Source organism: Rhipicephalus sanguineus, chromosome 2 (assembly GCF_013339695.2).
Source record: "Rhipicephalus sanguineus isolate Rsan-2018 chromosome 2, BIME_Rsan_1.4, whole genome shotgun sequence".
Classification (NCBI taxonomy): Eukaryota; Metazoa; Arthropoda; class Arachnida; order Ixodida; family Ixodidae; genus Rhipicephalus; species Rhipicephalus sanguineus.
Window position 1 is genome coordinate 71,326,621 of NC_051177.1, and position 26,999 is coordinate 71,353,619.

The following is a 26,999-nucleotide window of genomic DNA, read 5'->3' on the forward strand; positions in this document are numbered from 1 at the left end:
CTCGAACACGTTGACCACGGCGTCTGGATTTTTCGCGTTATCCAGTCGGCGGGAGTGTGACCGACTCACCTTGATCGTTCCTTCGCCTACAGTAAGCGTGGTCTCCAGCCATCGCATACCCTCTGGGCATTGCTGCACCGCATGCCAGGCGCGTTACTCACACCCACTAAGAACCTTGTGCTTGACTTTGTTTCGCACGACCCTATTTATTTAGGCGACGCCACAGTGATTCAACAAGCTCTAGTGCTGTACAGTAGAACTACCTGAATGTAGAGCGCGGAACCTTGAAGAACGCAGCAAACGTACAACCTGCAGCCTGCAAAGGACGTATAGGAAACCTGCAAGGACATTAAGCCGACGCAAAGCATATTGCTTGCCAGAACGACGTGGCGGAATATCGCGTTCACTCCAGGTTCCTACATAGTTCATTCAACCTATACTATAGAGTAGACGCGCTGTGCTCTTGCGTGTGTATTCTCGCTCTATCCTCCTTAAAAATTTACTGATGCACGAGATATTTTGCGTTAGCCCGATCATGGCCGCGGTACTATTACAGTGTTAAAAAAAATCGTACATCTGCTACTCGTCTGCTCGCGCTTTATAGTGCGGAAGTGTGCCAGCTGTCTACAGCGTTAGAGACAATGGGAAACCAGCAAGTGTCAATGAAGAAAGCAATGACGCTTTGCACCGTTGGCCACAAAGGACGCCTTTCTCAAAAGGGAGCCGGAACGGTATATTTCTTTCCCTGTTGTCTTTAGACCAGACTTTAGACCGCTTGTATAAAGGGCAGCCATCTTTGGCCGGGCGCTGCAGGTCAAGTGGAACGAACGACTAATATTATCCGGCCTGTGCATGTCCGATGCTTACTGCCAGAGTTCACTCGCCATCAGCCATTACGTCACAAAACCCAGCATTCCCTGTGCTGGCCGCGTGACGGGTGATACCTGCATGGGGCCAAGATTACGTATGCTTGCTCCCAACAAGCGTGCGAGAGTAAAAGAATCTGGTCCGTATACGGGCCTGCAGAAACAGGCTGCATATGATAGAGTGCCACGTTTCGTGCGCCAATGTTTTTTTTTTTTCCCCCACTCAGCATCGCCCTTTCATACCGCTAAACACTAGACACGCACAAAGACACAAACCAGACATTTTTTCTGGCTAACTTACCTGCTTTTCCTTTACTTTCCCTCTCTCTTTTTACTTTTATATATTTTCTTTACAGTTATTTCTTGCTTTGCCTCGTAAGCTTTGGTGTGGAGGCACTTTACCGCACCTCTATATTTTTTCCTCACGGCCACGCGACGCACGCGGAGGAAGCTAATTGATTTTCACTGACGAGTACGATACACGCGCTCGGCCTACATAACGACTCGAACGAAACTATAACATGGCATGGACTGTGGGGAATGCACGCACATATATACGGGGGTGTCCGCAATTAAAGAGCACCCATTTTTTAAATGTATATTATATATGTGGGGATGGCGCCGAAGCCAGAGCCGTGAGCACCTTGCAAGATGCATCTGCTAAAGAAAAACGCTAGGAGCAAATCTCGCTGCAGGAGCACCTACGGAAGCGCTCCATGCGCCAACCGCCGATATCGGAGCCCCCAATCGCCCCCGTACGCAGAACAATACGAAACCCGCATGACTGAGAGCCCTGCAGCTCACGCAACCGGCATACGACATGAGACTTGGCCAAAAAGGCTGCGGGGCAGGGCAGCGCCCAACAAAAGATATACGGCGAGCCTTTGCCGCGGCTTAATTAAGCCGTTGCGCCAATTAACTTCGACGCTGCGCGCGTAGATTCCGTGCTCCTTTTATACTTATCCCCCGTTGTTCTCCTCGTGTTCGGGAGATTTCTGAGCAAACAGCTCGCGTTCACTGACTCGTTCACTCGTGCAAGCATGACAAGCGGGCTACAGGCAGGCAAGCATGCAAGCACGCGTGTATAAGGCGCTATAAAAGGTGCACAAGCCGAACGAGAAAAAAAAAAAAAAGCACGGTCGAAACGAGTTTTCACGCAATGTTGAAGCAGGGCGTTAATGGGCGTGAAACGGCCGCGACTGGCTGTATACATATAAAAAGGAGAGACGGCGCAAAACCGAGCCTCTCGTGGTAATGAGCTTTATTTTCGCTTTTGTTTCGGGTTTTCATTTATCTCTCCCTCCGTTTGACGCAAGGTCTCACGGCAGCGACGACGCTCCTGTCCCCACGGGGCATGCACGACGGTATAATATATACGCGGGCACATCTGTTCTTCCTGTTTGGCATTCGCGTGAAAAATATCTCTCGGCGTGTGTCACGCTGTTTTGTTTTGTTGCTTTGTTTGTTACACCCCCTTTCGGTCAAAGGCACGTGCTTTAGGTCTATATTTCCTCCCGAGCGACAAATGGCTTTCCAATGAGTTACGCCCCTCGCCGGAATCCGCGCGGTTGTCGGTGAACGCGCCATACTGCAGGAAGGAGTTACGAGATGCCGATGAGAGTGAGTGCCCCAAGTGACCAGGAAAACAAAAGGATTTCGAGGTGACATGCTTGAACACCAAGGCAATTTATCAGCGCAATTAGACCTATATGTCTTATAACCAATGCCTGATTGAAATATGTTTGGTACAATGAACGTTCATTCGCTGTATGCATACGCTCGAATTACGGCTTTACAAACTTCTTGTGTGCAATAGTCACTGCGTATATATCGTGTAAAATTATGCAGAATACCAGAAAAAAAAAATGAGGGACGCAAAGTTCGAGAGAGATATAGAGATGCAGGAAACGAAAGTATATGTTATAGTGCGGTTTATCAGCCCAGATATTCTGTTTCCAAGCTTTTATACAGTGCATGGTTAAGAAAGGAACTACAAAAGATAAAAAAAGGGGAAATAGAGATAGAAACAAAATGCATGCAATCACTGCTCTTCAAAGCACCTGATGGCACTTGTTGGTACTACATACAGTGCATGAGTTCATGCAGGTTAGTTGTTCGTGAGAACACCAATAAAGAATTCGTACTCCTCTGCTAATATGGCTTAGGAGGTTTGAATTCTAACGAAGACTTCTGATAATGGCACGTAGTCAATGCATGCAAGTTCAGTGGCGAGTGGTGTCTCCGATTACTAAGGGTATGTCGCACAATACATGTTCAAGTGTATCCTTGAGCTCATAGTTATTCCAACCAACGCTCTCACTCTATATTCTCGATGTTACATGAATAAGACCTACATAAGAACGGGCAAATAGTACGTAAGAACAAAAAAAAAAAGGCGTACGGAGGAGTTTGGGTTTATGGGTATGCAAAAAGCTGCTCAGGGACGCCATTTCCAAAGCTCTCTATTAAGGAATGCCGTTTCTTTCCCTCCTGACATTTGAATTGGGTCGTCGCAATCTCATCAAGCCATAACTATGAAGAACTGACTGATGCAGATTACTTTCTTGCTTACTAAACGAGAAAACTATATTGCGTCACCTTAGTCTAGGCACTAGGACGGCTGAACTGACATTGCGCTACCCATTTTCAGGGGCCGCGATGAGCTTTCCTGAGCTCCGCATTGGTTCAACGAATCGATGCGGCAGCGGAATTTAAACGTGGGCAAACAACTCGTAACGTGACAACCGAGTTACACCCCATTGAATGACTATTAATTCCTGATAAGTGGATCGAAACGCTAGACCTCCGACGCACCGCGCGACCTACCCCCCGATCTATTTATTCACGAAGGGTCGGGCCGACGACTATAGATATAGTCCGATTACGGGGGTCGAGTACAGTCCTCCCATGCTGTCCAGTACGCGCTGGACTTAAATGCACGGAACACAGGCCACAATACTCGAGTTATGCATGTCAGGCGTCATCTACGCGCATCGGCTGCAGTGTGGCAACGACCGCCATATATATGCCTACGCGTACGTAATACTGCTTCGGTCCTTACATTCTCCTATTTCACAGCCTTCCTTCGAATCCGTCTCGCCCAGTCGTTGTGAAAGCTTCGAAAAACTTAATTCGAGCGCTCTTGTTTTCGATGACGGCGATGACATTCATTAGCATCCCCTTTGAAACAGGGTGACGGCCAGTAATCGCTTAGCCTGTTCGTTACAACCATGTATCACTCCATGCACCTATTACAGTATATCAGGCTGGCTATTTCTTTCTCCGATGCGAGCGCCACGGAGCGGATACTTGGCGCCATATTCCAACTAAAAATAACATTTGAAGATAAAGTGAAGCGCGTATGTGCATATTTGTTAAAACAGCCTCAGGTATCGTTCCCCCCCCCCTTTTTTTTTCCGTACCGCAAAACCTACAGGGTGCTTTGGTGCGGACAATACGCTGAGCGAATATGATGGAAAGTGCTGTTGCGTGGAAGAAAGAGAGAGAGAGGGAGGGGGAGGGGGGGACAATTACCCCGGCGACATAAAGGACAAGGGTGTGTATGCGTGCTGCTGCGGATCAGCGGCCGCGAGACGTTGTGGACGCGGGCCATGTTTGCACCGTGCTTACGCGCCACTCCCAAGTGCGGCTTTCGGTCGCTCGCTCGCCCCCCAAAAGGGAGGAAGGAAGGAAACGGCGGAGCGCGCGTTATTGATGAGCAGCGCAGCCCAGCGATCGGCGGCGGCAACCGATAATTGCCCTCGCTTTGGTCGCCTCGCGAGGAGGTGTTCCGCGCGGACACCCCGTTGCGCTGTTGTGCCACCGCCGACACGTGCACTCCACCTCTTTCTTCTTCTTCTTCTTCGTCTTCTTATCATACAGCCACGCCGACGGTTGGACACCCGAAGCCGTTGCGGCGGTGCATGCTCACTCGCGAACTGCGGCCGGAAGGTACAATTAAAGCGGTGGCGCGCCGCACCTCTTGTCGTGGAATGCGACGCAGATCTGCGGTGAATACAGTAGCTGGCCGACCGTCGACCCATCAGCCCCACACGGCGCCGTTGTATGCGAGTGCCGCGCGCAACATTTGATTACATTGTTATCAAAAGAAAGTTCCGCAGAACAATATATTACTGAAATGTACCCGGTTTGGCTAAATCTATCTATCTATCTATCTATCTATCTATCTATCTATCTATCTATCTATCTATCTATCTATCTATCTATCTATCTATCTATCTATCTATCTATCTATCTATCTATCTATCTATCTATCTATGTCCTTTATCGAAACCTCTTCACCTGTGCAGGGTAGTCAATCGTACTCTGCCTGAATACCCTTCCCCCCCCCCCTTTCCTTTACGTTTTCTCTGATATTACGACGCATTCCCCCCGTGCTGCCCAATACATGGAGGACTCAGATCCACGAAACACAGGCTGCAATTCTGAAGTTATGCATGTCAGGTGACCCCTATGCGCATCGACGGTGCAAGGAAATTTAACACCCAGAACTTCCTAGCGCCTGCAGACGTACACCAGCTGGATCGCTCTGAACACAAACGCACCTACTGATCCGCATATCCAGTCTCACTGCGAGTGCTACGACAGCTTGCTGTATTATGTCGCCACTCATCGCGACTAGCCTATGGCGGCAATATATACTGTCGTGTTCTTCACGAAGTTCCAGACAACTGTCTCTACAACATGATATCCATGCCATTCGAGCAAAAAGGTGGCTTGTCTAATTAACCTCTGCAGCAAGTCCCTTTATTACTTGTATTTATCAATTACGTATATTATGACTGTACCACAGATGTGAAGGTCAGCAGATGGCTCTTTGACAACAAGCAGACCAACCTGCACGGCGTGAGTCGGCGTTCATGACGTTCAAGTTATACCATAGTACGCTATCAATGACATCAGAACTTCCTGCTCTCAGAGGCGCTGTTGAATACACAAACTTAGAGGACGCTTGAGTTTCGCCTTAAAGAGTAGAACGCGATAGCGTAATCTGGCCCCGTGCGCATCGCCTTCTCAACTATACTAGCCTTGCTTCGGTTCACGGTGCATGCCTCAACCATGTGCCACAAGGAAACGAACGTCTGTGCGCGTAACACTGGCCGTTTCAAACTATCCTAGAATGCCTACTGCAAGTACCGTTGTGATAAGAGCCCACTACGCCATAATTCTTCTTTTTGCGAATCAGCGAAGGGCCCACTCCGCGCCTGTAAGGCAACACGCGAACCTACGCAGCTGCTCACTTTGTTGATGCTTTTGCAGCTGATGATGATTAAGTATGTCTAAACACTTTGTAATGGTTGGGCTTTTAGAACACACACTCGCTGCGCAGTTGACATGTTTTGACGCCCGGCGGATTCTACGCTTCTGCCACGCAATATTACATGCGTTAAGGACACCCCTCCCACTACAAGTCATTCACGTAGTGTTTTTTTTTTTTTTTTTCGCCGAAGCTGTTTCAAGCAATTGCGTGGCTCTGTGGCAGAACACCTGCCTGCCACGCAGACGGCCAGGGTTAGATTCTCACTCTAACCGAAGATGTTTATTATTTATTTTATTTGCATCTTTCTCGATTTTTAGTCACGGACAAGGCTGATTTTTCGCTCACAACCAACGAAGTTGACACCGGAATTTCTGCGAAACGACCTATTTAAAGCTCTCGCGTTAAAATCATCCGCGCTGGCGGTCCATGCACTGTGATCCAGATGCTGCCCACATACGACCACTATCTTCCTGGAGAGCTATAAATGGCTTCTAAAAGCATACTAACAATCAAATTCACTGCGGAAAAATTTGCGCCATCTGATTTTAGTAACTGCCTGGAGGACACTGCGGCAGAATCACAAGTGACTCGCCGACGGATCAGAGGTATTCGCATACCAACATAACCCCTGCATCGTCCTCCGATGTCTTTGTCATTAAAGACCCCATTCATCTCACGGATTTATTTATTTATTCGTTTATTTATTTACTGCCTGTTTGTTTAATTTCGTCCACTTTCTCGAAGAGCAGTAGGACTCAACTTATGATAGCTGGAATTCAGTAAGTAAGGATACCTGACCGCTTAAAGTCTGGAGAGAGAGAGAGAATAAACATTATTGTTGCTCTAAAAAAGGTTCTCGGTGGGAGTAGTGTGGGCCACTCGGAATTGCCACTTTTCTTCTCATATATACTGCACGAACCTAGGGCTTTTGTGCAGTGCCGGGTTGCGTTGGCAGGCCGACTTGGGGGGGGGGGGGGGGGGGGCGCTCATATATATACTGCCTCCTTACCCCTGCGGTGCATGCATACCTACCCTCATACGAAGAGGAATAAATTCTGTTGAACGCGTACAGACACGGTAACGTGCCTGTCTGAAGCTAATACAACCTTGTCGATGTTCATTCCTGAACGGAAATGGTCTAACAAATACTTACTCATACGCAGCACGTAAACTACGGTACCCGCAAAATTAACGTGCCAGAAATACCGCGCATATTTCGCTGTAGAAATGTACGGTCTGTATCGTTATCAATGCATATCCACTGTGATGTTGCCGGATCACTCCGCTAATACCTGGTAAGGGTAAATGTATAAATGATAAATTTATTATAAAGCAGAGTGTTCATGTGGAATGCCACAAAAATGTGACATCACTGGCACTAGTTTTCATTTAAAGGGCGAACTAGTCTCTATGAATTCGCACACACGAGTTTTATTTCTCTCAACTTTTCTCACCGCGGCGCCATGCGTGCTGCACATGTTTAGACCCTCGTTCCTTTCGATCGTTGAAAAGTTTGTGGAAATGTGAATAACTCTGCATGTGTCACCGAATGCCGTGAGTGAAAGTCGACACGACTAGATGTGTGCTATCGTTAACTGAATATGTTGGCTGTGTAAAGAGAAAAAAAAGAATGTTCACGTGTTTTTTCATGGGCTAGCGATTACACACACACGAGGCGAAGCTAGTGTGTGCATGTGTGACGTAACAAGATTTCATTTCCTAGACAATATTCAAAGTTGTATTTGACAGGAGCGCAAGCTCCTTTTACAGACCGAAAGACTATATATATATATACTTCCAGAAGTGCATAGGGTGTGTTGGGCTTAAGCTCTCAAGAATGATGCGTCCACTTCGAACGACTTCCTGTGCAACCATATACTGTGCGCAGCATACGGCAAGATAAGAACAATTAAGTATTAAAAAAAGAAAAAGAGCTCATGCTTGTCGGCTATTGTGCAACACTTTCTCCGCGAGCAGCTTAACAAACAACCCCCACAGAAGCGTTCGGCAGCTCCCAAGTTCCAGCAGCACAACAATCGCTCGGCCCCGGAAGAGCCCGCGACAGGAGCGGCCTGGGCGTGGCCGCAGCCATTAAAACCCGTCCAGAAGCGAACCGCCGCACGACTTAAACGTCTCGGCCACGCAGCGGCTTCGCACACTCTCCTCGATCTCGAGAGAGACAGCAGATATACGGCCTCGATATCGCGGCCATGTGAAGAGAACAGCCGTGTCGGCGACAATTAAAATTACCCGACGGGACACCCCGCAGGGACGTGACAATAGGGGAATACATCGAGGTGACCGCATATATGCATCCGAGGCGGCAGCTGACGCAAGTCTTCGCATACACGTACAACGCGTTCGTGGCCATGGCACCTTCGAGAGCGGGCTCGGCTGCGCGCATGGGCGCGGGTGTGAGGGCTTGCCGGTGGTGTGCGCGGTCCTATCTCCTCGAAACAATGGACGACCGCCGGCAGCTGTTCTAGGCTAATCGATATGCTGCGAGCCACTGGTCTGGAAATGGGTCCCTCGTCCGCGGGCAAGTCATTCCGCCGGTTCAGCTCTCGCGCACAATCAAGGCAGCTCCCGCAATCCAGGTGCCCTGGACGCAGAGCGGGACGCGTAATGGGCACCGGCCTCGATGGACTACTCCCTTGATGCAGCAGTGCTCAGTTAGATGCATGTATACGAACACCGGGAACAATGCACACGGCTGTGCATTAGTTAACATGCTTTCTGGACTTGTATACTTCCGCGCCACGAAGCCAATATCGCGATCTCGTAGCACTGCAGTGACATTAGCCGAGTTGTATTCTCCGATCGTCGGCATTGCAGGTACCTATAAACCATGCTCCCCCTTCAGAACAATACATCGACCGCCCAGTCATTGGTACACAATTTCGAGCGCGTAAAGCACGTCTTGAGTTCTATTATACGGTGTTATACCGTTTTGAAGAAGCGTCCAAGGACAATGTACAAAGAGGCCCTGGAGTTTTCTCACACCTTGAGAAGTCGGCGTTGATTCTGAAGTGCACTACACTAATTGGGTGTGATCAATTTAGGCACGTCAAGTCAAATGTAGTCATTCGCTTAAAGAGTTAAGAGACTGTTAGCGTTAGTTGGTTCTAAACAATCACCTGCACGTGTACCTTTCGAACCATGCATCTAACGATGCTGCACGTGGGGCAAATGCATTATTGCACGCGTGGAAGCTAACACCTATAAGCGAGACACTGCTATTGCACATGCCTGACAAAGAAATGCACTTGTATCGTGAGACATATTACGCTCGTTAGCACGTTAACATGGATGGTCCTGGACAAAAAAATAATGGTGAGTATCCAGCTTCGCGGTGATGCATGACAGCCCAGAGGCGCACGGAATAAGATCGTAAAGTCGTTTTCTTTTGGTAATTCAACGCAGTTTTCTTTCTTAATAAGTTTTATAACGCAGGGAGGAAGTTGAATGAAGTGTCAGAAAGCAACTGCATAAAGCCTTCTCACCTAATTTCACGATGAATTCTTCAACTACAAGTTGATTTTCTGAATATCACATAAACAATGAATACGCGGAGATGGACGAGTAAATTCACCGCGGCTTCCTGCAATAAGCGCTCATCTGTAGCAATGTACGCAGTACTTAATGCAAGCCTGTACAGTAGCGTGTCCAAGTATACTATATACGTTGCAGGACCTTGAAAACCAGATGGAGCGATTCAGAATGTCGCAACAACGTATTACGGACATTAGTCAAGCAAAGTTATCCATCGGTGGCGATGCCATAACAGCAATCGCAAACATCCAATCATTGCACAGGAAGAAACCAACTGGACTGTTAATCGGTAGCACCGAAAGGACACCATAACGTTAAAGATGCACTTGCGTGGATTCCTAATGAAATGATTGCGTTCGAAAAATGAAAAATACAATGAAAGAAAGAAAAAGGCCTAAAGAAGAATAATGAGGCGGCAGCAGTGATTACCCAATTAAGCACAGGTAATGTCCGCAAAAAGCAAGAAATCTAGACGTCATCGTTCCAACGTTAAGTTGTTAAGGGAATGGGAGATCACATTTGGTGATGTCTTTAGGTTATTTACACTTTACACCATTAGCATTTAGGCCATTTTATTAACAGTTCGCAGCCCTACGCGGTGCAGTCAACAACAGTTAGAAATCAAAGATATGTTAGCGGCGGCGATATTTGTCATAGCTGACGTAACGACTGTTAACAGACATGTTCCTAGTGTTCTCAGACACATCACAGATAAAAACCTTATAAAGAAAAGAAATTATATTGCAGAGCTTTGAGATACCGTGCAACGAAAAAAATATGACACACCAAGATAGATATATAGTTTTTAATGATAACCCAGGAGACGTTAGCATGGCTTCTCGGATGGCTTGCTACTCCCAAACGTCCAGATGGACCTCGTGCGATGTAAACGCCTCTATGCAAATGAGATGCTTCTGAAATTTTCCCCTCAGCTTCGGCAACGCTTGAGAAGTACCAAAACGACAAATATTCAAGGTGACCTCGGCCGAAGAGATAGAACCGTTACGCACAACGAAAGACAGAGGAAAAGAAAGAGAAGTAAAACCGTGAGTGTAGAGAGAAAGAAAAAAAAAAAAGAAGCGCCACCACGTATACAATAAGGGCCGCACGTGCGCATCCCGCCACGCCACCACCACTCCACCGCCGATAAGATCCGATGTGTCCACCGTGGAACGGCTTCGGGAACAAGAGCCTGCCGCCCGTACAAAGAAAGCCGGTACGGGACTGGTGCCCTTCCGGGGTCGCCAATTAACGGGCCCCGGGGCGTTCGCCAGAGCCGGTCCACAGAACGCCAACCCCCCTCCACCACCACCCTCGGGCGAGCTGCTGCAAGACACCGTTTGGCTCGCGTCTCCCCCCCCCCCCCCCCTCTCTCCCATATGGGCGCTCCGCAACAACGCCGCAGTCGGCGGGTCTTCTCCATCTTCGCAAGCTCCCGAGGGGAGGGGGGGGGGGGGAGAGAGAATACAACTGTCCGTTCGGCTTCCCAACACCGTTGCCGGTCACCGCATACAGCAGAAAGCTTGCATTGAGGTCGAGGCGGCTCTCTGTCTCCCGCACTAGATACCTCCATCCCTCGAGGGTATCAGTAAGAATGAAGATAAGAAAAAAAAGAGAGAGAGACAAAAGAATCGCACGCGAGCACTTAGTAATATAGAGCTGAGCAGCATTACAAGTTCGGCCAGATCAACGCGCATATCGATGCGGAGAAGAATGGGGGAGGGGGTCCGTGTGTTACACTTGGCAAATGAGAAGAAGAATTTCCCTGGCAACTCTCGCGGGCAAGCAGCGGGGAATGGCGTGAAAAAGGGAAGCACTCTTATCTTGTTCTGGCACGTGTGTGTGTAGGCAGGTATATACAGCGGGGTGAGATTGGGAGAGGGCGAATCAGATGAAGTATATAGATCAATGAAGCGTGCGACCGAAATGGCTAGAAGAGTGCAGGAGAGAGGGAGAGAGACAGAGGAGGGGGAGACACGAAGGTGAAGACCGCAGGCGGTCGAGGAAAATGCGTAATTGACTTTTTCCAGTCGTACATTTTTATACGCGTGTACATAAGCGAGGCACGTGATTGGGGTTTTGCAGAGGGCAAGAGACGAAACACCGAAACTGTTATCGAGAAATATAGGAGGGAGGGGGGGGGTGTGCTTTGGAATTGGCCGCGTCCTCCAGATAGCACCGGTAGTAAGTGTGATCGATCAGAACCGTAATAAGCATGTTATGAAGTGGAAGGAATGCGACCCTCGGGACCTCCACGAAGGGCACTGTATGTATAACGAATTGAATACGTCAATGTGATCTGAAACGTTCGATGTATAGAGTGCATATAGTTCACCAGCCGGGTTTACGCATGGCCTCCGAATGTATAACCTGAACAATTGTAACACGAATCAAGACAAGCTACCACTCTCATTAGTTAAGAAAGTTCTCCAAAATAATTGCACGAAATGCTGAGACCTATAGGCTGTGAGATCAGTCATTGTTGAAAAGAGTCGTGAACGAGAAGTTTAACATCGATGCACTCTAACCAACAGCGTATGGTGGTGCGGCAATCGATACCGTTGAACGGTGGTCGTTAACACCGAGTGCGCTGGCGGCGAGAAAGTTATAGCAACAAGAATCTCACGAAAACAAAAGGATAGTGCAGCAAATCGTGTTCGGAAATGATCGCTGGCGCTATGTAGTGGCTGGCGTGAGAACGTTCGAAGCACAGTAATATTTATTTGTTTCGTTTAAACTATACTTTCCGGAATTGATGAAACCGCATATAGATGTGATATCAAGATTAAACGTCAAATAATGCACACTAATAAGATTTACGTAGCACACCAGCGAGCGGAGAGACAGTGAGGAGCATGCACACTCGATATAAAGTCATTATAGTCATTTCGATAGCATTTATGTCAGCCTGGCGCTAACGCAAAGCGCCCAACCATGTTGACAGTAAGGTGTTCACGAGCATGCATGCTGCTGCATATTCTGAAAATTTGAGACAATATACTGGCGCCTGATCGCGCACTTTGCAGATAAACTTCACGGGAGAACGCTTCTTTTTTTTTTTTTCTACAGGTCTCACATAGCATCAGCAACCTCCCTACTAAACACTTCTGTACGTTTCGCACACTGTATACAAAACAGAATTAAATATAGCGCAAAAGATCGCGCTTGAAAGCAACTCCGTTATCGCGAGGCCGCGAAGCTTCTTCTTTCATATTTAAACTATGTTCTACACCGAGCTGCGTCGACAGAACCCGTGTGGGCTGGCAAGCGGTCCAGTGTTTCTCAGCAGCCAACCGGTGTAGCGCAACCACATAATATAGCAAACGAAAAAAGCCTGAAAGCAAATTTGGTTTCACCTACTGTAGTTTCACCGTTTGCCCCGGGGACGGCAGCACGTCAGGACGCCTTTTCACCGTTTTTCTGTCTCTTTTCTCTCCCCTCATTTTCCCTCTCTCACACATCTATTCGGCGTGTATATTTTCCGCGAAAATGCGCAGTTTGGCCGCAAAAGAAGAGAGTACACGTCGCGGAAGCGGCGCCTGCAAACGCCACCATCCGCGGGACAAGTGACAGGCCATGTGACAAGTTACAGCGGGACCGACACATTCAATTTTCGCCGTCCCGTCATCCCTGCGGCGGCATCTTGGCTCTCTCATCCCGTCCCTGTGTGTGCAGGCTGCGTCACACGCGCCCTGAAAACGAAAGGTGGCGCAGGAAAGAGGAAAAGAGGGAGGACGACAGTTTAGGGGGGGGGGGGGCACTGCACCGTTGGGTAAATGGTGGGCTATGCCCTTCAATGTAGCAAATGAAGAGGCTGTGAGGGGGGAGGAGTACGTGCTTTGTGGATTCTGTATACGTATGAACGGAAGAGTCCCGCTGCGGTTCAAGAGTAAAGTCGTTACTTGCAATAAAATTGCGAACGTGCAAATAACTGTACAAGGATGAAAACTCTATAGTGGACAAGGTTTAAAGACTAAATTAAAGAAGAAAGAAAAAAAAAACAAGATATGAGAAACCAAGAATTGCAATGCAGCATGCGAAAGCCCGCTAGAAATGTCCCCTTACTTGCCCGTCTTCACGTGTGCTCAGTGCTTACTGATTACTCAGGGTCAGTGTCGCAAGACGTGCGCTGTGTGTGTGTGTGTGTGTGTGTGTGTGTGTGTGTGTGTGTGTGTGTGTGGTGTGTGTGTGTGTGTGTGTGTGTGTGTGTGTGTGTGTGTGTGTGTGTGTGTGTGGTGTGTGTGTGTGTGTGTGTGTGGTGTGTGTGCTGTGTGTGTGTCTGTGTGTGTGCGTGCGTGCGTGCGCGCGTGCGCGCTGCGCGCTATCCAAAGGTCGGCAAAAAAATTGCAGCTCACTCAGACTTACTCAAGAAATATATTTTGCTCTGAGTGCTCACTCAGACTCAGACTGACCAAAATCGATCAATGAATCAGTCAAATCAATCAAAAAACTTTATTATTCACATGAAGATGACACATCAGTTATGTTATAAAGGCAGGGTCCCGTAACTCGCGTAGGAGTTGTGGTGAAGGGGGCCCTTATGTCATATTCTGTTATACAAACACAGACCGGACTCACTCGGACTCAGGCTCACGAAACTTTTCCTTAGCCGGGCCCACTCAGACTCAAACTCACCAACATGTTACTCAGCCGGACTCATTCAGAATCGGACTCACGGTTTCACCTGAGCTTGAGTGAGCCTGAGTGAGTCAACCCGTGAGTACGTTGGCGTAAAATTAGTTTTTTCGATCATGATGTAAATCCTCTTTAACACCAATATCTATCTCACTTATTCAGTGCTCTACGATACACCTTTTGAACTTGTACCTTCAGATACGAGTTATCATCATATATCATATATCATCGTTGTCATATATCGATACTCTAAGGACATTTTTATGAAATACGCGACTGACACGAGATATTTTTATTCAGAACTTCCCATGAAAGAGTTTCCGGGGGGAGATCATGGCACCCGTTCCCTTAACTCACGCCTCTGTTCAATAAATATTGAGGTGGCGCATGCATGCTAGTGTGCTGAAATATGTGTGAATAAACTTGAGTATAAACGTAAGCCGGCATAAGGCTGATAGTAAGGCTGAAGATGAATAGATAGGATCATAAGTCGGCAACAAAAGGTGGAGCTCACTCGGACTCGCTCAAGAAATATATTTTGCGCTTAGGGTTCACTCGGACTCATACTCACCAATATTTTCCTCAAATGGACTTACTCGGACTCAATCTCACCAAAATATTACTCACCCGGACTCACTCAGACTCAAACTTACGGCCTGATCTGAGCCTGAGTGAGTCGACTCATGAGTCATGAGCGAGTTTGCCGACCTATGGTGCTATCACAATGTGTACTATCACTGTGAGTTATGTACTATCAGCATGCATGTATGTCCTGTATGTCTTAGGATAGGCTACATATCAAGTAATAATAATAATAATAATAATAATAATAATAATAATAATAATAATAATAATAATAATAATAATAATAATAATAATAATAATAATAATAAGAAGAAGAAGAAGAAGAAGAAGAAGAAGAAGAAGAAGGACAAATTGTCGTCGTCTCGTATTGCAGTGATTCTCGCAACGCTTCGCGCCACGGTGACTCCTGCCAATTTAGGCCTCGTTTTTAATAATCTTGCTTTTTAAATTAATATTGTTGCTGCTCTTACTACTAAATGAATAGCCATCGTGGGATGCCCAACTGCCATTTTTATTTGTTTCGAAAAAAAAGGAAGGAAAATAATCCTACAGGCCAGAACTGGTCCACCTCCTTTGAGGAAAATCAGCAAGGTAACCATTACGCTTGCACACATGCTCCGCTTGGACAGAGTTGCACTGCAAGGAGTGCGATGATAATAAAAAAAAAAACGAAAAAAAAAAACGAGTGTATGCTGTTCAGCGTAATTTGGCGTCACTTGGTATATATATCCAGGTGTTGTTGGCAGTGACCGCCAGTTGGCCTGAGAAATTTGCTGCGCCATCTGTCGCTGCTCCCCTACAATAAGAAGACAACCGCCTGGAATGTTCATTCGGATCCTTATCCCTAAAGACAAACGCAAAGTAAAAAAGCAACGACAAAAACGAAAATTACCGCGCCTATTTACAATGAACTCTCTTCGCCTTTAACTAAGTTCAACTAATTTTTTTTCGGTGTGTGTCCAGCTCCCCTTTAATGACGTTAGTGTGTGTGTTTGTATGTGTCGCGCGCCCATCTAACACAATGTGTGCACATATTTTTTTACACCTAGAAGGGAGTAAAAATGGTGCTTGTAAGCTTTTGCACCCTATATGACACCCTCTCGCCCTTTATATCCTTATTTTTAAATAGTATACAATTCCATTAAGGTGCTTACTCTGTTAGCACCCTCCGATTGGCAAAAGGGTTTTTTCCAATGACAGCCTAGACGGATGTTGCTGACACAAACACACGTATTAGCTGTTGCTTGATGTATACATACAAGCGATATAACAAAAGGACTGTTACTAGCGAAAAAGACGAGACGTATATAGGCATGCTAAACTGCACTAACGTGTATTCCTTCGTCTCGTCCTCGTCTATCGCTGTAATCCTATATCACAGTTACACAGCCCACTCGCTAATGTATAATAAATTACTGTAAAAATTCGGGGGGGGGGTTCACTCCCCTTCAGACCACCCCCCTGTCAATGCCACTGAAAGTAGCGTAATAATTTGTGAAATATTTGCTTTGTGACCTTAAGCCTATCATCGTAAAAGCTGGAAGCCCACCCGATCGACTGGCACACGCTTTTTTTCCTTTTGGCGAACAGAAACGAGGAAGAAGGAACAGTGCACATCGACTGTATACGTAAAGAACGCATTCGCTGCTGACGCACGCAGCCGCTGTCAGGAACACCGAAGGCCAGACTTGCAGGGAAACAGGCTACATGGTATATATAGATAGGGCACAGCTCCAGAACGCGTTAGGAGCGTTTATATAATTAACGCTTATAAAAAAGTACACGCGCGTATACAAGCGCGCGATAGATACGGCCCACACATTCTTCGCACCCGCGCCTCAGCAACGCACGCACTGTCGTCGCCCCGGTTATCGGCGTCAAGAGACGACGATAAAACGAACAAGAGAAACAAAAGGACAAGAGTAAGTCGCGAACGACGACAAGGTGTGGAAGCCGTACAGAAGGCCAGAGGTAATGACACCCGCGCTATTGGACTTACCTTTGCAGAGACGCAAACATTCAGGGAACGGAGTATGCAGCGGCCGCAGTATCTCTATTGCTTCACTGTCATCGCAGCTGCCTCCGCACCTGCGCCAGAAAAAAACACAAGAAAAAGAGGAAAGAATCAGTATGGCCTTACGAGCAAAGACCGAGAGAAAATGATTGCATTGGAATCTCACACCTTTGCATACGAGTTTTAACGATCGGGGCGACCGAGCTAGAGACAAGAGAGCGCCGCGCGGTATCAGAGTTGTCCTCCGAGAGGGAGAACAGCCATTATTATTATTAGCGACCGAGCGCCAATGGATGTGGGAAGGTGATTGTGTCCGGAGCTGCGAGGTCGCTTTCCTCTTCGACGCTTGCGACGAGGCCCGTACTTACAAAGAGTTGGCGTGAGTGCAAGGCTCGACCGATGCCGCCAAGATGTTTGTGCGTGCGCGGTGCCTATAAAAAGTGCTCCCGCAGCGCCGGAGGTCCAGCGAGCCAGCACCAATTATGCTAAGCGATTTTGAGCAAGGTCCCTTCCCGGAGCTCTTCGACGCGTTTTTCTGTTGTCCGGCGTGCCACCGAAATAATGACAGAGCGAGAGCAGAGACACAAAAAAATGATACAGGAACGCATTTATGGCACGCGCGTGCGAGTATACGGAACGAGAAGGCGTAATAGTAAGCTGCTGCATCGAGAGCTGTGTGAGGAGGCTTTGATGAACATTTGCTAACGGATGACATCTGTGCATATGAATTCATATGCTTGTGGTTGAAGTAAGTTAAACTTGGAATTCGCGGCCACGAAAGCATAATTTCATAGCAAGGCTCTTTTTTTTTTCAGTATTATGTCGCCATATTTGTCAGCATGTTGCTCTGAAGACACGATATGGTATTACTTTGTAGCTGTGAAACATCATAATGGCGGCTGCGTTCCGTAAAGTTTCTAAGCGACAGTTCTTATCTGCTCTAATCTGTAAGTTTGTTCACAAAGACAAGAATGGACAAATTCATTCATTCATTCATTCATTCATTCATTCATTCATTCATTCATTCATTCATTCATTCATTCATTCATTCATTCATTCATTCATGTCTATAGGTTCTTGTAAACGCTAGCAAGTCGGATCGAATGAGCGTCAAGGTGAGTTGTGTCAGCATTCATTCATTCATCTCATTCATCATTCATTCATTCATTCATTCATTCATTCATTCATTCATTCATTCATTCATTCATTCATTCATCGCCTTCTGTGGCACACTCTTTGGCTAATTATGTAATGCCCAAGCCGGTCTAGATCGTTGCACGTACGAGCCCAGGTCAGCAACGCGGATTAGGATATTATGGAAGCCATCTGAGAAGCCGAAACTTTCGTGTTTATAAAGTGCAGCACAGGCTTAGAGCTACATTTAGCTAACTTGACACAGTCGCGTCGAATCTGTTCATACGCCTAAAGCTTGTCTATAGGTTCTTGTAAACGCTAGCGAGTCGGATCGAATGAGCGTCAAGGTGAGTTATGTCAGCCGCCCGCAAGCAGGGCCGGATTAAATGTGCGGAGGGCCCGGTTCAAAAAAATAAGGGGGGCCCCTCCCCCCTCGCCCCGCCCCCTTTCTTTCTCACTTTGGTCATCTGGTCATGCTTGAGACTTGACGCTTTTTAGATTTAGCTGCAAAGAACACAAGCCATATTATTCTAAGCCTCTCCGGAGTGTGTAATATCACCTGGGCGTTTTCTTTCTTGCGGAGCACGTGGAGAGATTGTCATCGTAATAATTAACTATATCAGGAGACGAAGACACATCGACAGCATTAAGATTTGTCTGGTTCCTTGGATCATACTGAAAGAAGACTAAACTCTGCGAGAAAGTTAAGCACGAAAAGAAGGAATGCAGTGCAGTCCAAGCGCCGTGGTGTTTCTTCCATTCGTCTTAACCTATAGCGTTGTTTACCCTTATTTCAAGAGAGGACATCTTCCCTCGAAAATCAGGGAGCGCCTTTGTGAAAAATAGCTTCCTCTATCTGCTTCAGCTTCACTGATTCGGTAGCGCACGCATTGGTTGCCTGCGTGCGAGCACTGCCGAAGTTGACAGGTGGGCCTTTTTTCAGAAACTGTTCGCACGTACTTACAGTAAATACGCTACCAATCGTCTAGCTACTTTTGATTTCATACAACAACACACATTTAAGCTCTTCTAAGGCAGCATTTCGATATAGTGCTATTATGCATATTGTATATGCCTACTGATCACAACAAGTAATACAGATGGTTTAAAATTAAAATATCTTCAATATGGGAAGGGGGTGGGCCAAATCTTTCGGAAAAGGTGGCGCCTATAAAAAATGAGATCCGTGTAGAACTTTCACAAAAACGTTTTTATAAGACTCGAAAAACGACCACACATATTTTCATTTATGCACAAATCGGTCGCTTTTAAACATGTAATAGGGTTACATTTTTGCAGGCAATATTCACTTTCCATAGGGCTATAGGAGAAGGAAACACATTCATGCACACATCTTTTCTGCGTTTAAACTGCGGAATATCTTGATATTTTTACGAAATATTTCTTCTTAAACACAGTGTACAAAATTGGTGAACTCTTCGCAGAAATGCAACCTTGAAATGGGGCGTGTATACCTATTAACATGTTCTCTGTTTTCATTATTCTTTTAAGTAGAGAAAGAAGGTATGTACGTTTCTACAAGCGTTTTCGTGTCTTTTGCTGAGACAGTTTGTTGATCAGCTCTTCAACATTTACCCTCCTAAGAACCTCCGTCTCTACGCTCAGCAGTGACAAATCACTGAGGCGGCTGTCGGTCATCGTTGATCGAAGCCTGTTTTTGATCAATTTCAGTTTGCTGAATGATCGTTCACCAGTGCAATTTGTGACCATTAAGCAAAAAAAAAAATTCTAAGAGCCACATGGACATCAGGGAAAGAACCTTCAAGCTTTTCACGAATTAGAAGTTCAAAAGTGTTAAAAGAAGTTCAAAAGTGATGGTCAGTTGAAGACCCCCACCACAACGCTCAAGCAATTGCGGTGAGGGTCTGCTGGCGGCCAGATAGTGGATATATGTTGTAGATATTTCCTGCGCACAACCTTTACCAAGTGATGGTCTCTTAAGTTTCCCTATATAACCACCAAGCAGGAATTAAGACAGAACGGCAATGCCAGAAGCGAAGAATCGAACCATTACTCCTTCGGAGTCCTGGCATAATCAGGAAGTTCCGTACCATACAAATATTTCATGGTACGTTGTTTACACTATAATGAAAGCATACTATAGCATACCTATGCGTCAGCTTCATACCGGTTATTTTCATTTCAGCGCATTAAACGATATTTCAAACAGGAACCACTCTCTATGCGCCTTCGCATTGCGTGTTGGACCGTAGCTGCTAAAATCCTCGTCAGGCTGCTCTATGTGTCCATCCGCTGGATCAGCTCCTTCCCTCTACACGATGCATGGTCTTGGGCGAGTAAAAGGTTTTTACCACAGACTGCAGAACTGTGAGCTGACTTCAAGATTATGCACGTTATGCAACGAACAACCTCTTAGAAGCATGTATATTGATTATGAAATAGACAATCTGTTTCTATCAGGGGAATCCAGCAGGAGGGTTAAACTTTTTCGAACAAAACAACGAAGTCGGCCATTTTTTCTGGCCCTTGGGGGGCCCCCTAAAACCGGAGGGCCCGGTTCATTTGAACCCTTTGAACCCTGGATAATCCGCCCCTGCTTACGGACAATCAGTTAGGATACGTGCACAGAAGAAGGCTTCGTGATGTTTACGCAAAAAAGTGTTAGCGGTTGACAGTTAAAGGGACACTAAGAGCAAAACGATTTCTCTCGCATTAGTAAAGTAGTCTTCCACGATACCAAAAACACCACGCTTGCTGCGAGAAGACGCTTAATAAGCGAGAAAACGCGCAAAAAGAAAATACAGGTGGCGACGCCACCTTAGAATTCCCGCACCATTTGCCGTGACGTCACATATTTTTTACGGCGCCTGCTTGGGCCTACGTAGTTCCTAATCGGTTAAATCGAACTACATTGTCCTCTGAGGGAGCCAGAGACTTGACATAACGAGTTTGTGGAAATTTCGTCGAGCCAGTGGCGCCAAAATACGTTAAATGCTCTTTGAAACCTTTTACGTCACGAATTGCGAAGCTCGGCGCGAAATTTAAAAATGAAACTTTGAACTTGGTTTTCTCCTCTATAATAAACCTATGGTGGTGAAATAAATTACACAAGAGTTCTCCGAGCACAATTTATCAATCTAAACCAATTCATTGTTTCTCTTTAGTGTCCCTTAACGCATCAACCGTATCGCTAACACGACCGACGCAAGCAAGTTGATAAGACAAACGATATTACGTCACGTTCATACTGTCACCCCTGGTGTGTTCATGGCGTTAACGCTATGGTTATTGCTTTTACTTTACAAGGTCACGGGGGAAGGAAGAAAGCAGAGGCGACCGTGTTGTGTTCCTCCTTCGTGACCGGCATGAGGAAGGACAACCTTGCATAGAAAATGAAAACACGCTGTCTTTCTTCTTTCTTTGGTGGGAGGGGAAGGGTGGCTAGGTGGAAGAGGGGCTTCAGTGCACAGAGCTCCTTAATGAACATTTCTCATATTTTGCCTCAGCTTGTATCCCTTACAATGCAGTATACACGCTTCTCGTGTTCGTTGCATCTATTGCAATTATTGCTCGCTGTTTATCGTTACGAGCACCGAAATCATGTCACAGCAGCCACCACACCAGCGTGCGCATGCTCGGTGGTGCATGAACATGAGCTCGTCCATTAGCCTCTACCCTTGGTGACCTGGGTCACGCTACAGATAAACAGATGTAGAAGGATTTTTGCACATATATTTACTCTTATTTCATGTACGCTGCAAAAAGTTGCGGGAGGATTTGAACTTCGACGTCCGAAATGACTGCACGACGGCATATTGCGTGTTTCAAGGTTACAGTAACGATAAGGCCTAACTATGTACCGGCGTTTAACATGGTTCAGCGCCATCGATGTATGGTGTACTGGAAGTTCTCGCAAAAGGCGCCGCACTGGCACCTCGCAGTGAAGGTAACCATTGTATTACTACTCTACATTAAGTACAGCATAATTCACAAACCTAAATCCAGAAAGCCGCTGAGAGATACCTGGGATTGGGGTGTAAAACCTGTTGAATATGGAACAAGTTGATAACACTTGAACCTTATATGCAAGCCGTCGCATCTAGGCTCAGGATAAACTTGGTGCGACAATATGAAGGACGAATGGCGCCTGATTCTTGGGTAAATTGTTCATTTTTATAAGGAAATCGTAAAAGGCGCTGAACTCTGAGGTCCTCCCCTGAATATGCCCCTCCGTGACAAATGTTGGAGGCTTCATCACTATGCTTGAGTGCCAAATGGTGCAATATACCGTAGGTTGCATTCCAGGTACACCGTCGGAGAAACGGCGCTTTTGAACAGCAATAACCGAGTTTCTTTGGCCGCTTACAAGTTTAGTATATGACGGGAGAGATAACTCTACAAGTGCTGCACATGTTCCTGGAAAAGGAAACACTGATATTCTCATAGGCAAGATCATGAGGCATATCATTCAAGACAACTCTGCAAGCTCATCCTAGAAACGCATGAGTGCACGCTCGAGTCAGCGCAAGACTCTAACTACATTGCCCATCGCATTGGCTGCGCAACTGAGCTCTATCCTGATCGAAGGATACGCACCCACAACTCCGAAAAAAAAAATATAGAAGAGAAAGAAAAACAAGAATTTAAAAGATAACCGCGAGCATCATCGCACAGCGGTTCACCAAGTCCAAGACCCTTATACTTATAATAACGGTCCTTTCATTTCCCATATGCATGCCTTTTCACCGTTTACTCGAATGGAGCTGCAAGTACGCTATAACAGAGATCGGCCACCCCGCGGGACTGATAATACGACATGAAAAGAATGACACGAAAAGAATGCTTACAATTAAAGACCCCAAGTTGGTCTCTAGTCCTGTAGGGCAGAGATTCCCACCGTAGGTAATCTGGGAGCGCTGGTGGCATTTCGTTTTGCGGTTCAAAGAAATTCGTGTGCGGCGGCGGCATGTCGAAAGAAGGCCTGTCACCGAATGGGCATGCCTGCGGTTGGCTATGCATTGTTGTCACAGAACAGAAGGCGCATGGGAACACTCAGGGCCGCCGGTGTCCTGAGTGTTCCGTTGTCCTCCCCTTGTGTCGCCGGTGTCAGTGTTCACAAATGAAAAATTGCGCGTGAGTGAAAGGGGGGGGGGGAACAAGAATCTCAAAGCCAGACGAGTATGGTGCTTCCTTCGTCTGACTCAGTTTGCTGCAAACGTTCAGGAAATGTAAAACGTGTAGCCACTTCGCTTTACGCGGTCAGCCATGGTAGCTCCTCGCTTGGATCGGACGTCTCAAGCCAATGAAAGAAAAAAAAAATTGAAATTGGAAGGGAAATGGCTTTGAAGAAAAACTATAATACGTGCTGCTCGCATCGAAAGACAAAGATTGCGTTTTCTTCATGGCCACCAGTATCAGTGAAGGAAGTGACACTTCCATTCTGTTGAATCTCTTCTCAAGCAAAAAGCAGATGCAGTAAATGATAGACCACAGAAATGGGGAAACGGCGGGTAGGTGGAGTAAGTAGTGTAACGCGTGTCCGGTCGCCGCTCACGAAGTTCAGTCTCTTCGATCTCTGCACGCGTGCAGTATAGTCAGTCGGGGCGCTTTTTTTTCCGTACATAGGTTGGTTCAGGCGGAAATCGATAACTGGCGATGAACAAAAAAAGAAAGAGGGGGAGAGAGAAAGCGCTCGTTTTTCGAGCGGGCGGCTATTTTCAACCACACAGTAATATAAGCGACTGCCGTCTCGTCTGGCTTCGTTTCGTGCGCATGGCTTTAGCGAGGAGGGGAATAAACTCTGTTCAGAACGGCACCGTAGTCTGTTGCAAAAGTTTACAACACTGTGCCGACTTTCATGCAGCGGGTGCGTATAGCTAACTGTTTTAGAAAACCTTCCCGTGGTTTGGTTTGTGAATTCAGCTCATCGAACGTTTTCTTTACGAATAGAGTTTTTCATCGTTTTTCTTTATTCTTTATGTGTGTTTATTATCCGTATCGGTATCCTATACCGCCACTTTCAAGGAAGACAACACTGAGCTGTTGTGTGTTTTATTCACCACCGCTGTGTGCGTGGGAGTGTGAAAATAAATTGAATGAATGAGTACTCTCTGTGCTGATCTACGATGCCCACGATGCGGGAACGCTGCGTTGTGGCAGCCGCGTAAACACATGGTGCAGCGAAGGTAATCATTCATTCCGAACGAAAGAATGTTTCCTTGGCCCGGCCTACAAGTAGAGTTTGGCGAGCTTCAACCCCAACCCCGCCATGGTAGCTTGGCGGCTAAGGTGTTGCGCCGCTAAGCTTGAGGACGCGGTTCGAATCCTTGCCATGGCGGCGACATTTCGATGGGGACGAAATGTTAGAGCACCGTGTTTTTAGATTAAGGTTTACGTTAAAAAAAAATCACTCGATGTTCACCATTACGGCGTGCCTGATAATGCATATCATGGTTTGGCATGTATAGCCCCATAATTTAAGTTATCCTCAATCTTTCTGGTCATTCGAGTATAGAAACACATACGTTTCGCTGCGAAGCTGCTCCATGCTGCGGCCCCGTTGCGGACTTATGGAAGCCCACTGCATTGAGAATAAGAATTTAAAAAGAAATTGCGCTGACTGTGAGCCAATATTTCTGCACTTTTCTATATATTGCTACGGTATTGAATTTTAGGATCAGTCGTAAAATGACACGAAAAGTTGGATAGCTACAATTTTCCCGAATTCGGAATTAGCAGAAACCTCCTTGAAATGGCACGTTACATTCATTGACAACAGCAGTTTCTGTTGTTTTAGTTTTTCTTTCTTTTTTTTTTACAACGGAACGGTTAAACTTTTGGTTATGCCGCGTGGTGTGATCTGATAACTGGGCTTAGCTTGTAATAGCATAGTAAAGTCAATGTAGAGAGATAGGCCTAGATATGTCGAGATAAGCGTAGCCCGGTCTCATTGAGCTTAATCGAGCCATCGATACTGATCAATAACCAATCAATGCCGATCGATATCAATCACTGCTGATATGTCGAGATAAGCATAGCCCGGTCCGATTGAACTTAGGCAAGTAATCAATACTGATCGATAACCCATCAGTACTAATCGATAGTCAATCAATACTCGTCGATAATCAATCAATGTTTATATGTCTAGATAAGCATAGCCTGGTCTTATTGAACTTAGTCGAGCCATCAATACTAATCGATAGCAAATCAATGACGATCGGCGGGACTAGCTAGGAGACCACAAGCTCCGCTGTGACTCAGCCTAATTTTTTTAGCTTTCCCCAACAAGGTTCCTTATCAGCTTTGCATCATCACACGGATACCATGGATGAACTTAGTTGTAGGATTTGATGCCGCAGCTAAGGAACACGAAAAGCAAATATTCCAATCCCCCTGAAAGTGTAGCACGAAATATCCAAAAATCGATACAGGTTCTTTCAGAAACATTTCGTATATCTAAAAAATTTCGCGTTGATATTGGAAGCGAACCCGTGACCACAGTCTTTGCGGGTCGGCCGCTCTACGATCTGAGCTAACCAGGGTTCGCATTCACAAAAACACCTTAGCTAGTATTGTTAGTAAAGAAAGCTTGAGTCAATTCTGACACTGGACATATCATTGGTGAAGGCTGCCGAAGATGGTAAGTACTTGTATTCCTCATGCAGCTTGAGTAAAGACAGCTATACTTTAAAGCTGGCGACGACAGTTCTGCCTTCGACCGAACCCACGGTACTGTCGGTCGAAGTTTTGATCGGTACAAACGCCAGACAGGCGTGCGAAGTCTTTCGGCCGGCATTTGTTGGGAGGCGCTCGCGGGTAAGGCGATATACTCTTACAAATTGAGGCACCGGACCGGTCTTCCAGAAACAAGGCGAGGTGTGGGCAGGGGTACGATCAAGGTGACTAATTTACGTTCTAAGTACATCGAAAGTCATGTGCATCGTGGTCTGCTGTTGGACGTCAGTGTGGCAATCCGAGACAAACTCTGAATGCCCAGCTCTGAGCATTTCGATTGTGCATAGTGTTACCTTACAGACGTTCGAAACTACCAGTAAACTGTACCGTAGGTACCCTGGAAACAGCGCCCCGTAGATGGTGCATATAGAAACTCTTATTTCATTGCACAAACTTCAATGACATTTGTCTTCACTGGCCTTTAGAAATACCTCTAGCGTCCTTTGGTTATTCACCGCCATTACTCAGAGGACATTGGTTTACGCTTTAATAACTGAAGGCGCGCACGCATGTGCATTCCATCGTCAGTGAACATTGGAGCTTCATTCGTGGTCGCAGCTGGCGACACACAGAGGCGCTGTCCCAGCCCAATTAACAATCGACTGCTGTGTTCTCTGTATAAAGATCTCGATGGGGAATGTGCTTCATGACGTACACTGCTGAAAAAGAGAAAGAAAAAAAGGAGGGGATAGGCGGTGGTAAAGAAGAGGCAGGAAAGTTAACCTGGACTGAGGCCGCAACTGACTGCTCTTGTTGAATAATGGGACAGGAAAGGAGGAAATAGGACATAAGACAACAGTCAAAGAGAAATGTCAAGTTTAGTTGCGCAGATAAACTGTGTCTGTGGAAGCCTGGGATGTCAGCTATCGGCCAGTGGAGGCGTAAGCGAGAAAAAGGGCGATCTCGCGTTAATTCCCTGTAACTTCTACACTGTAGCAGCATCCGCTGGGGGGGATTAGCTAACTGATTGGCAATAAAAAAGATTGCGTTGTACTCACCGTGGTATGCTTTAATATCCCTCCCTGTACAAAATCCACAAAACGCAATAAAATACCTAGACTTGAGAGCAAAAGGTACGGTGCTAAGCAGACGAGGTCGAAATTAGACAAAAGAATATAGGGCGCCAGAGGGCTTTTGTGTCTCAATTCCTCCTCGTATGCGTAGCGCAGTGCTTTCGTTCTCCAGTCATGAACCAACTAGCTCAGCAGAAAGTTTT

General features: G+C 46.4%; 1 protein-coding gene across 1 annotated transcript in view; it reads right to left on the bottom strand.

Annotated features, from left to right (window-relative positions):
- The window catches only part of LOC119383158 (transcription factor Sox-5), a 450,853-nt gene that overhangs the window by 305,052 nt on the left and 118,802 nt on the right, over window positions 1-26,999 (bottom strand). Inside the window, exon 2 of the mRNA XM_037651176.2 lies at window positions 16,919-17,007. Coding sequence (XP_037507104.1) covers window positions 16,919-16,938 — 20 coding nt within the window. The 5' untranslated portion in view covers window positions 16,939-17,007. The remainder of the gene's footprint in view (window positions 1-16,918; window positions 17,008-26,999) is intronic.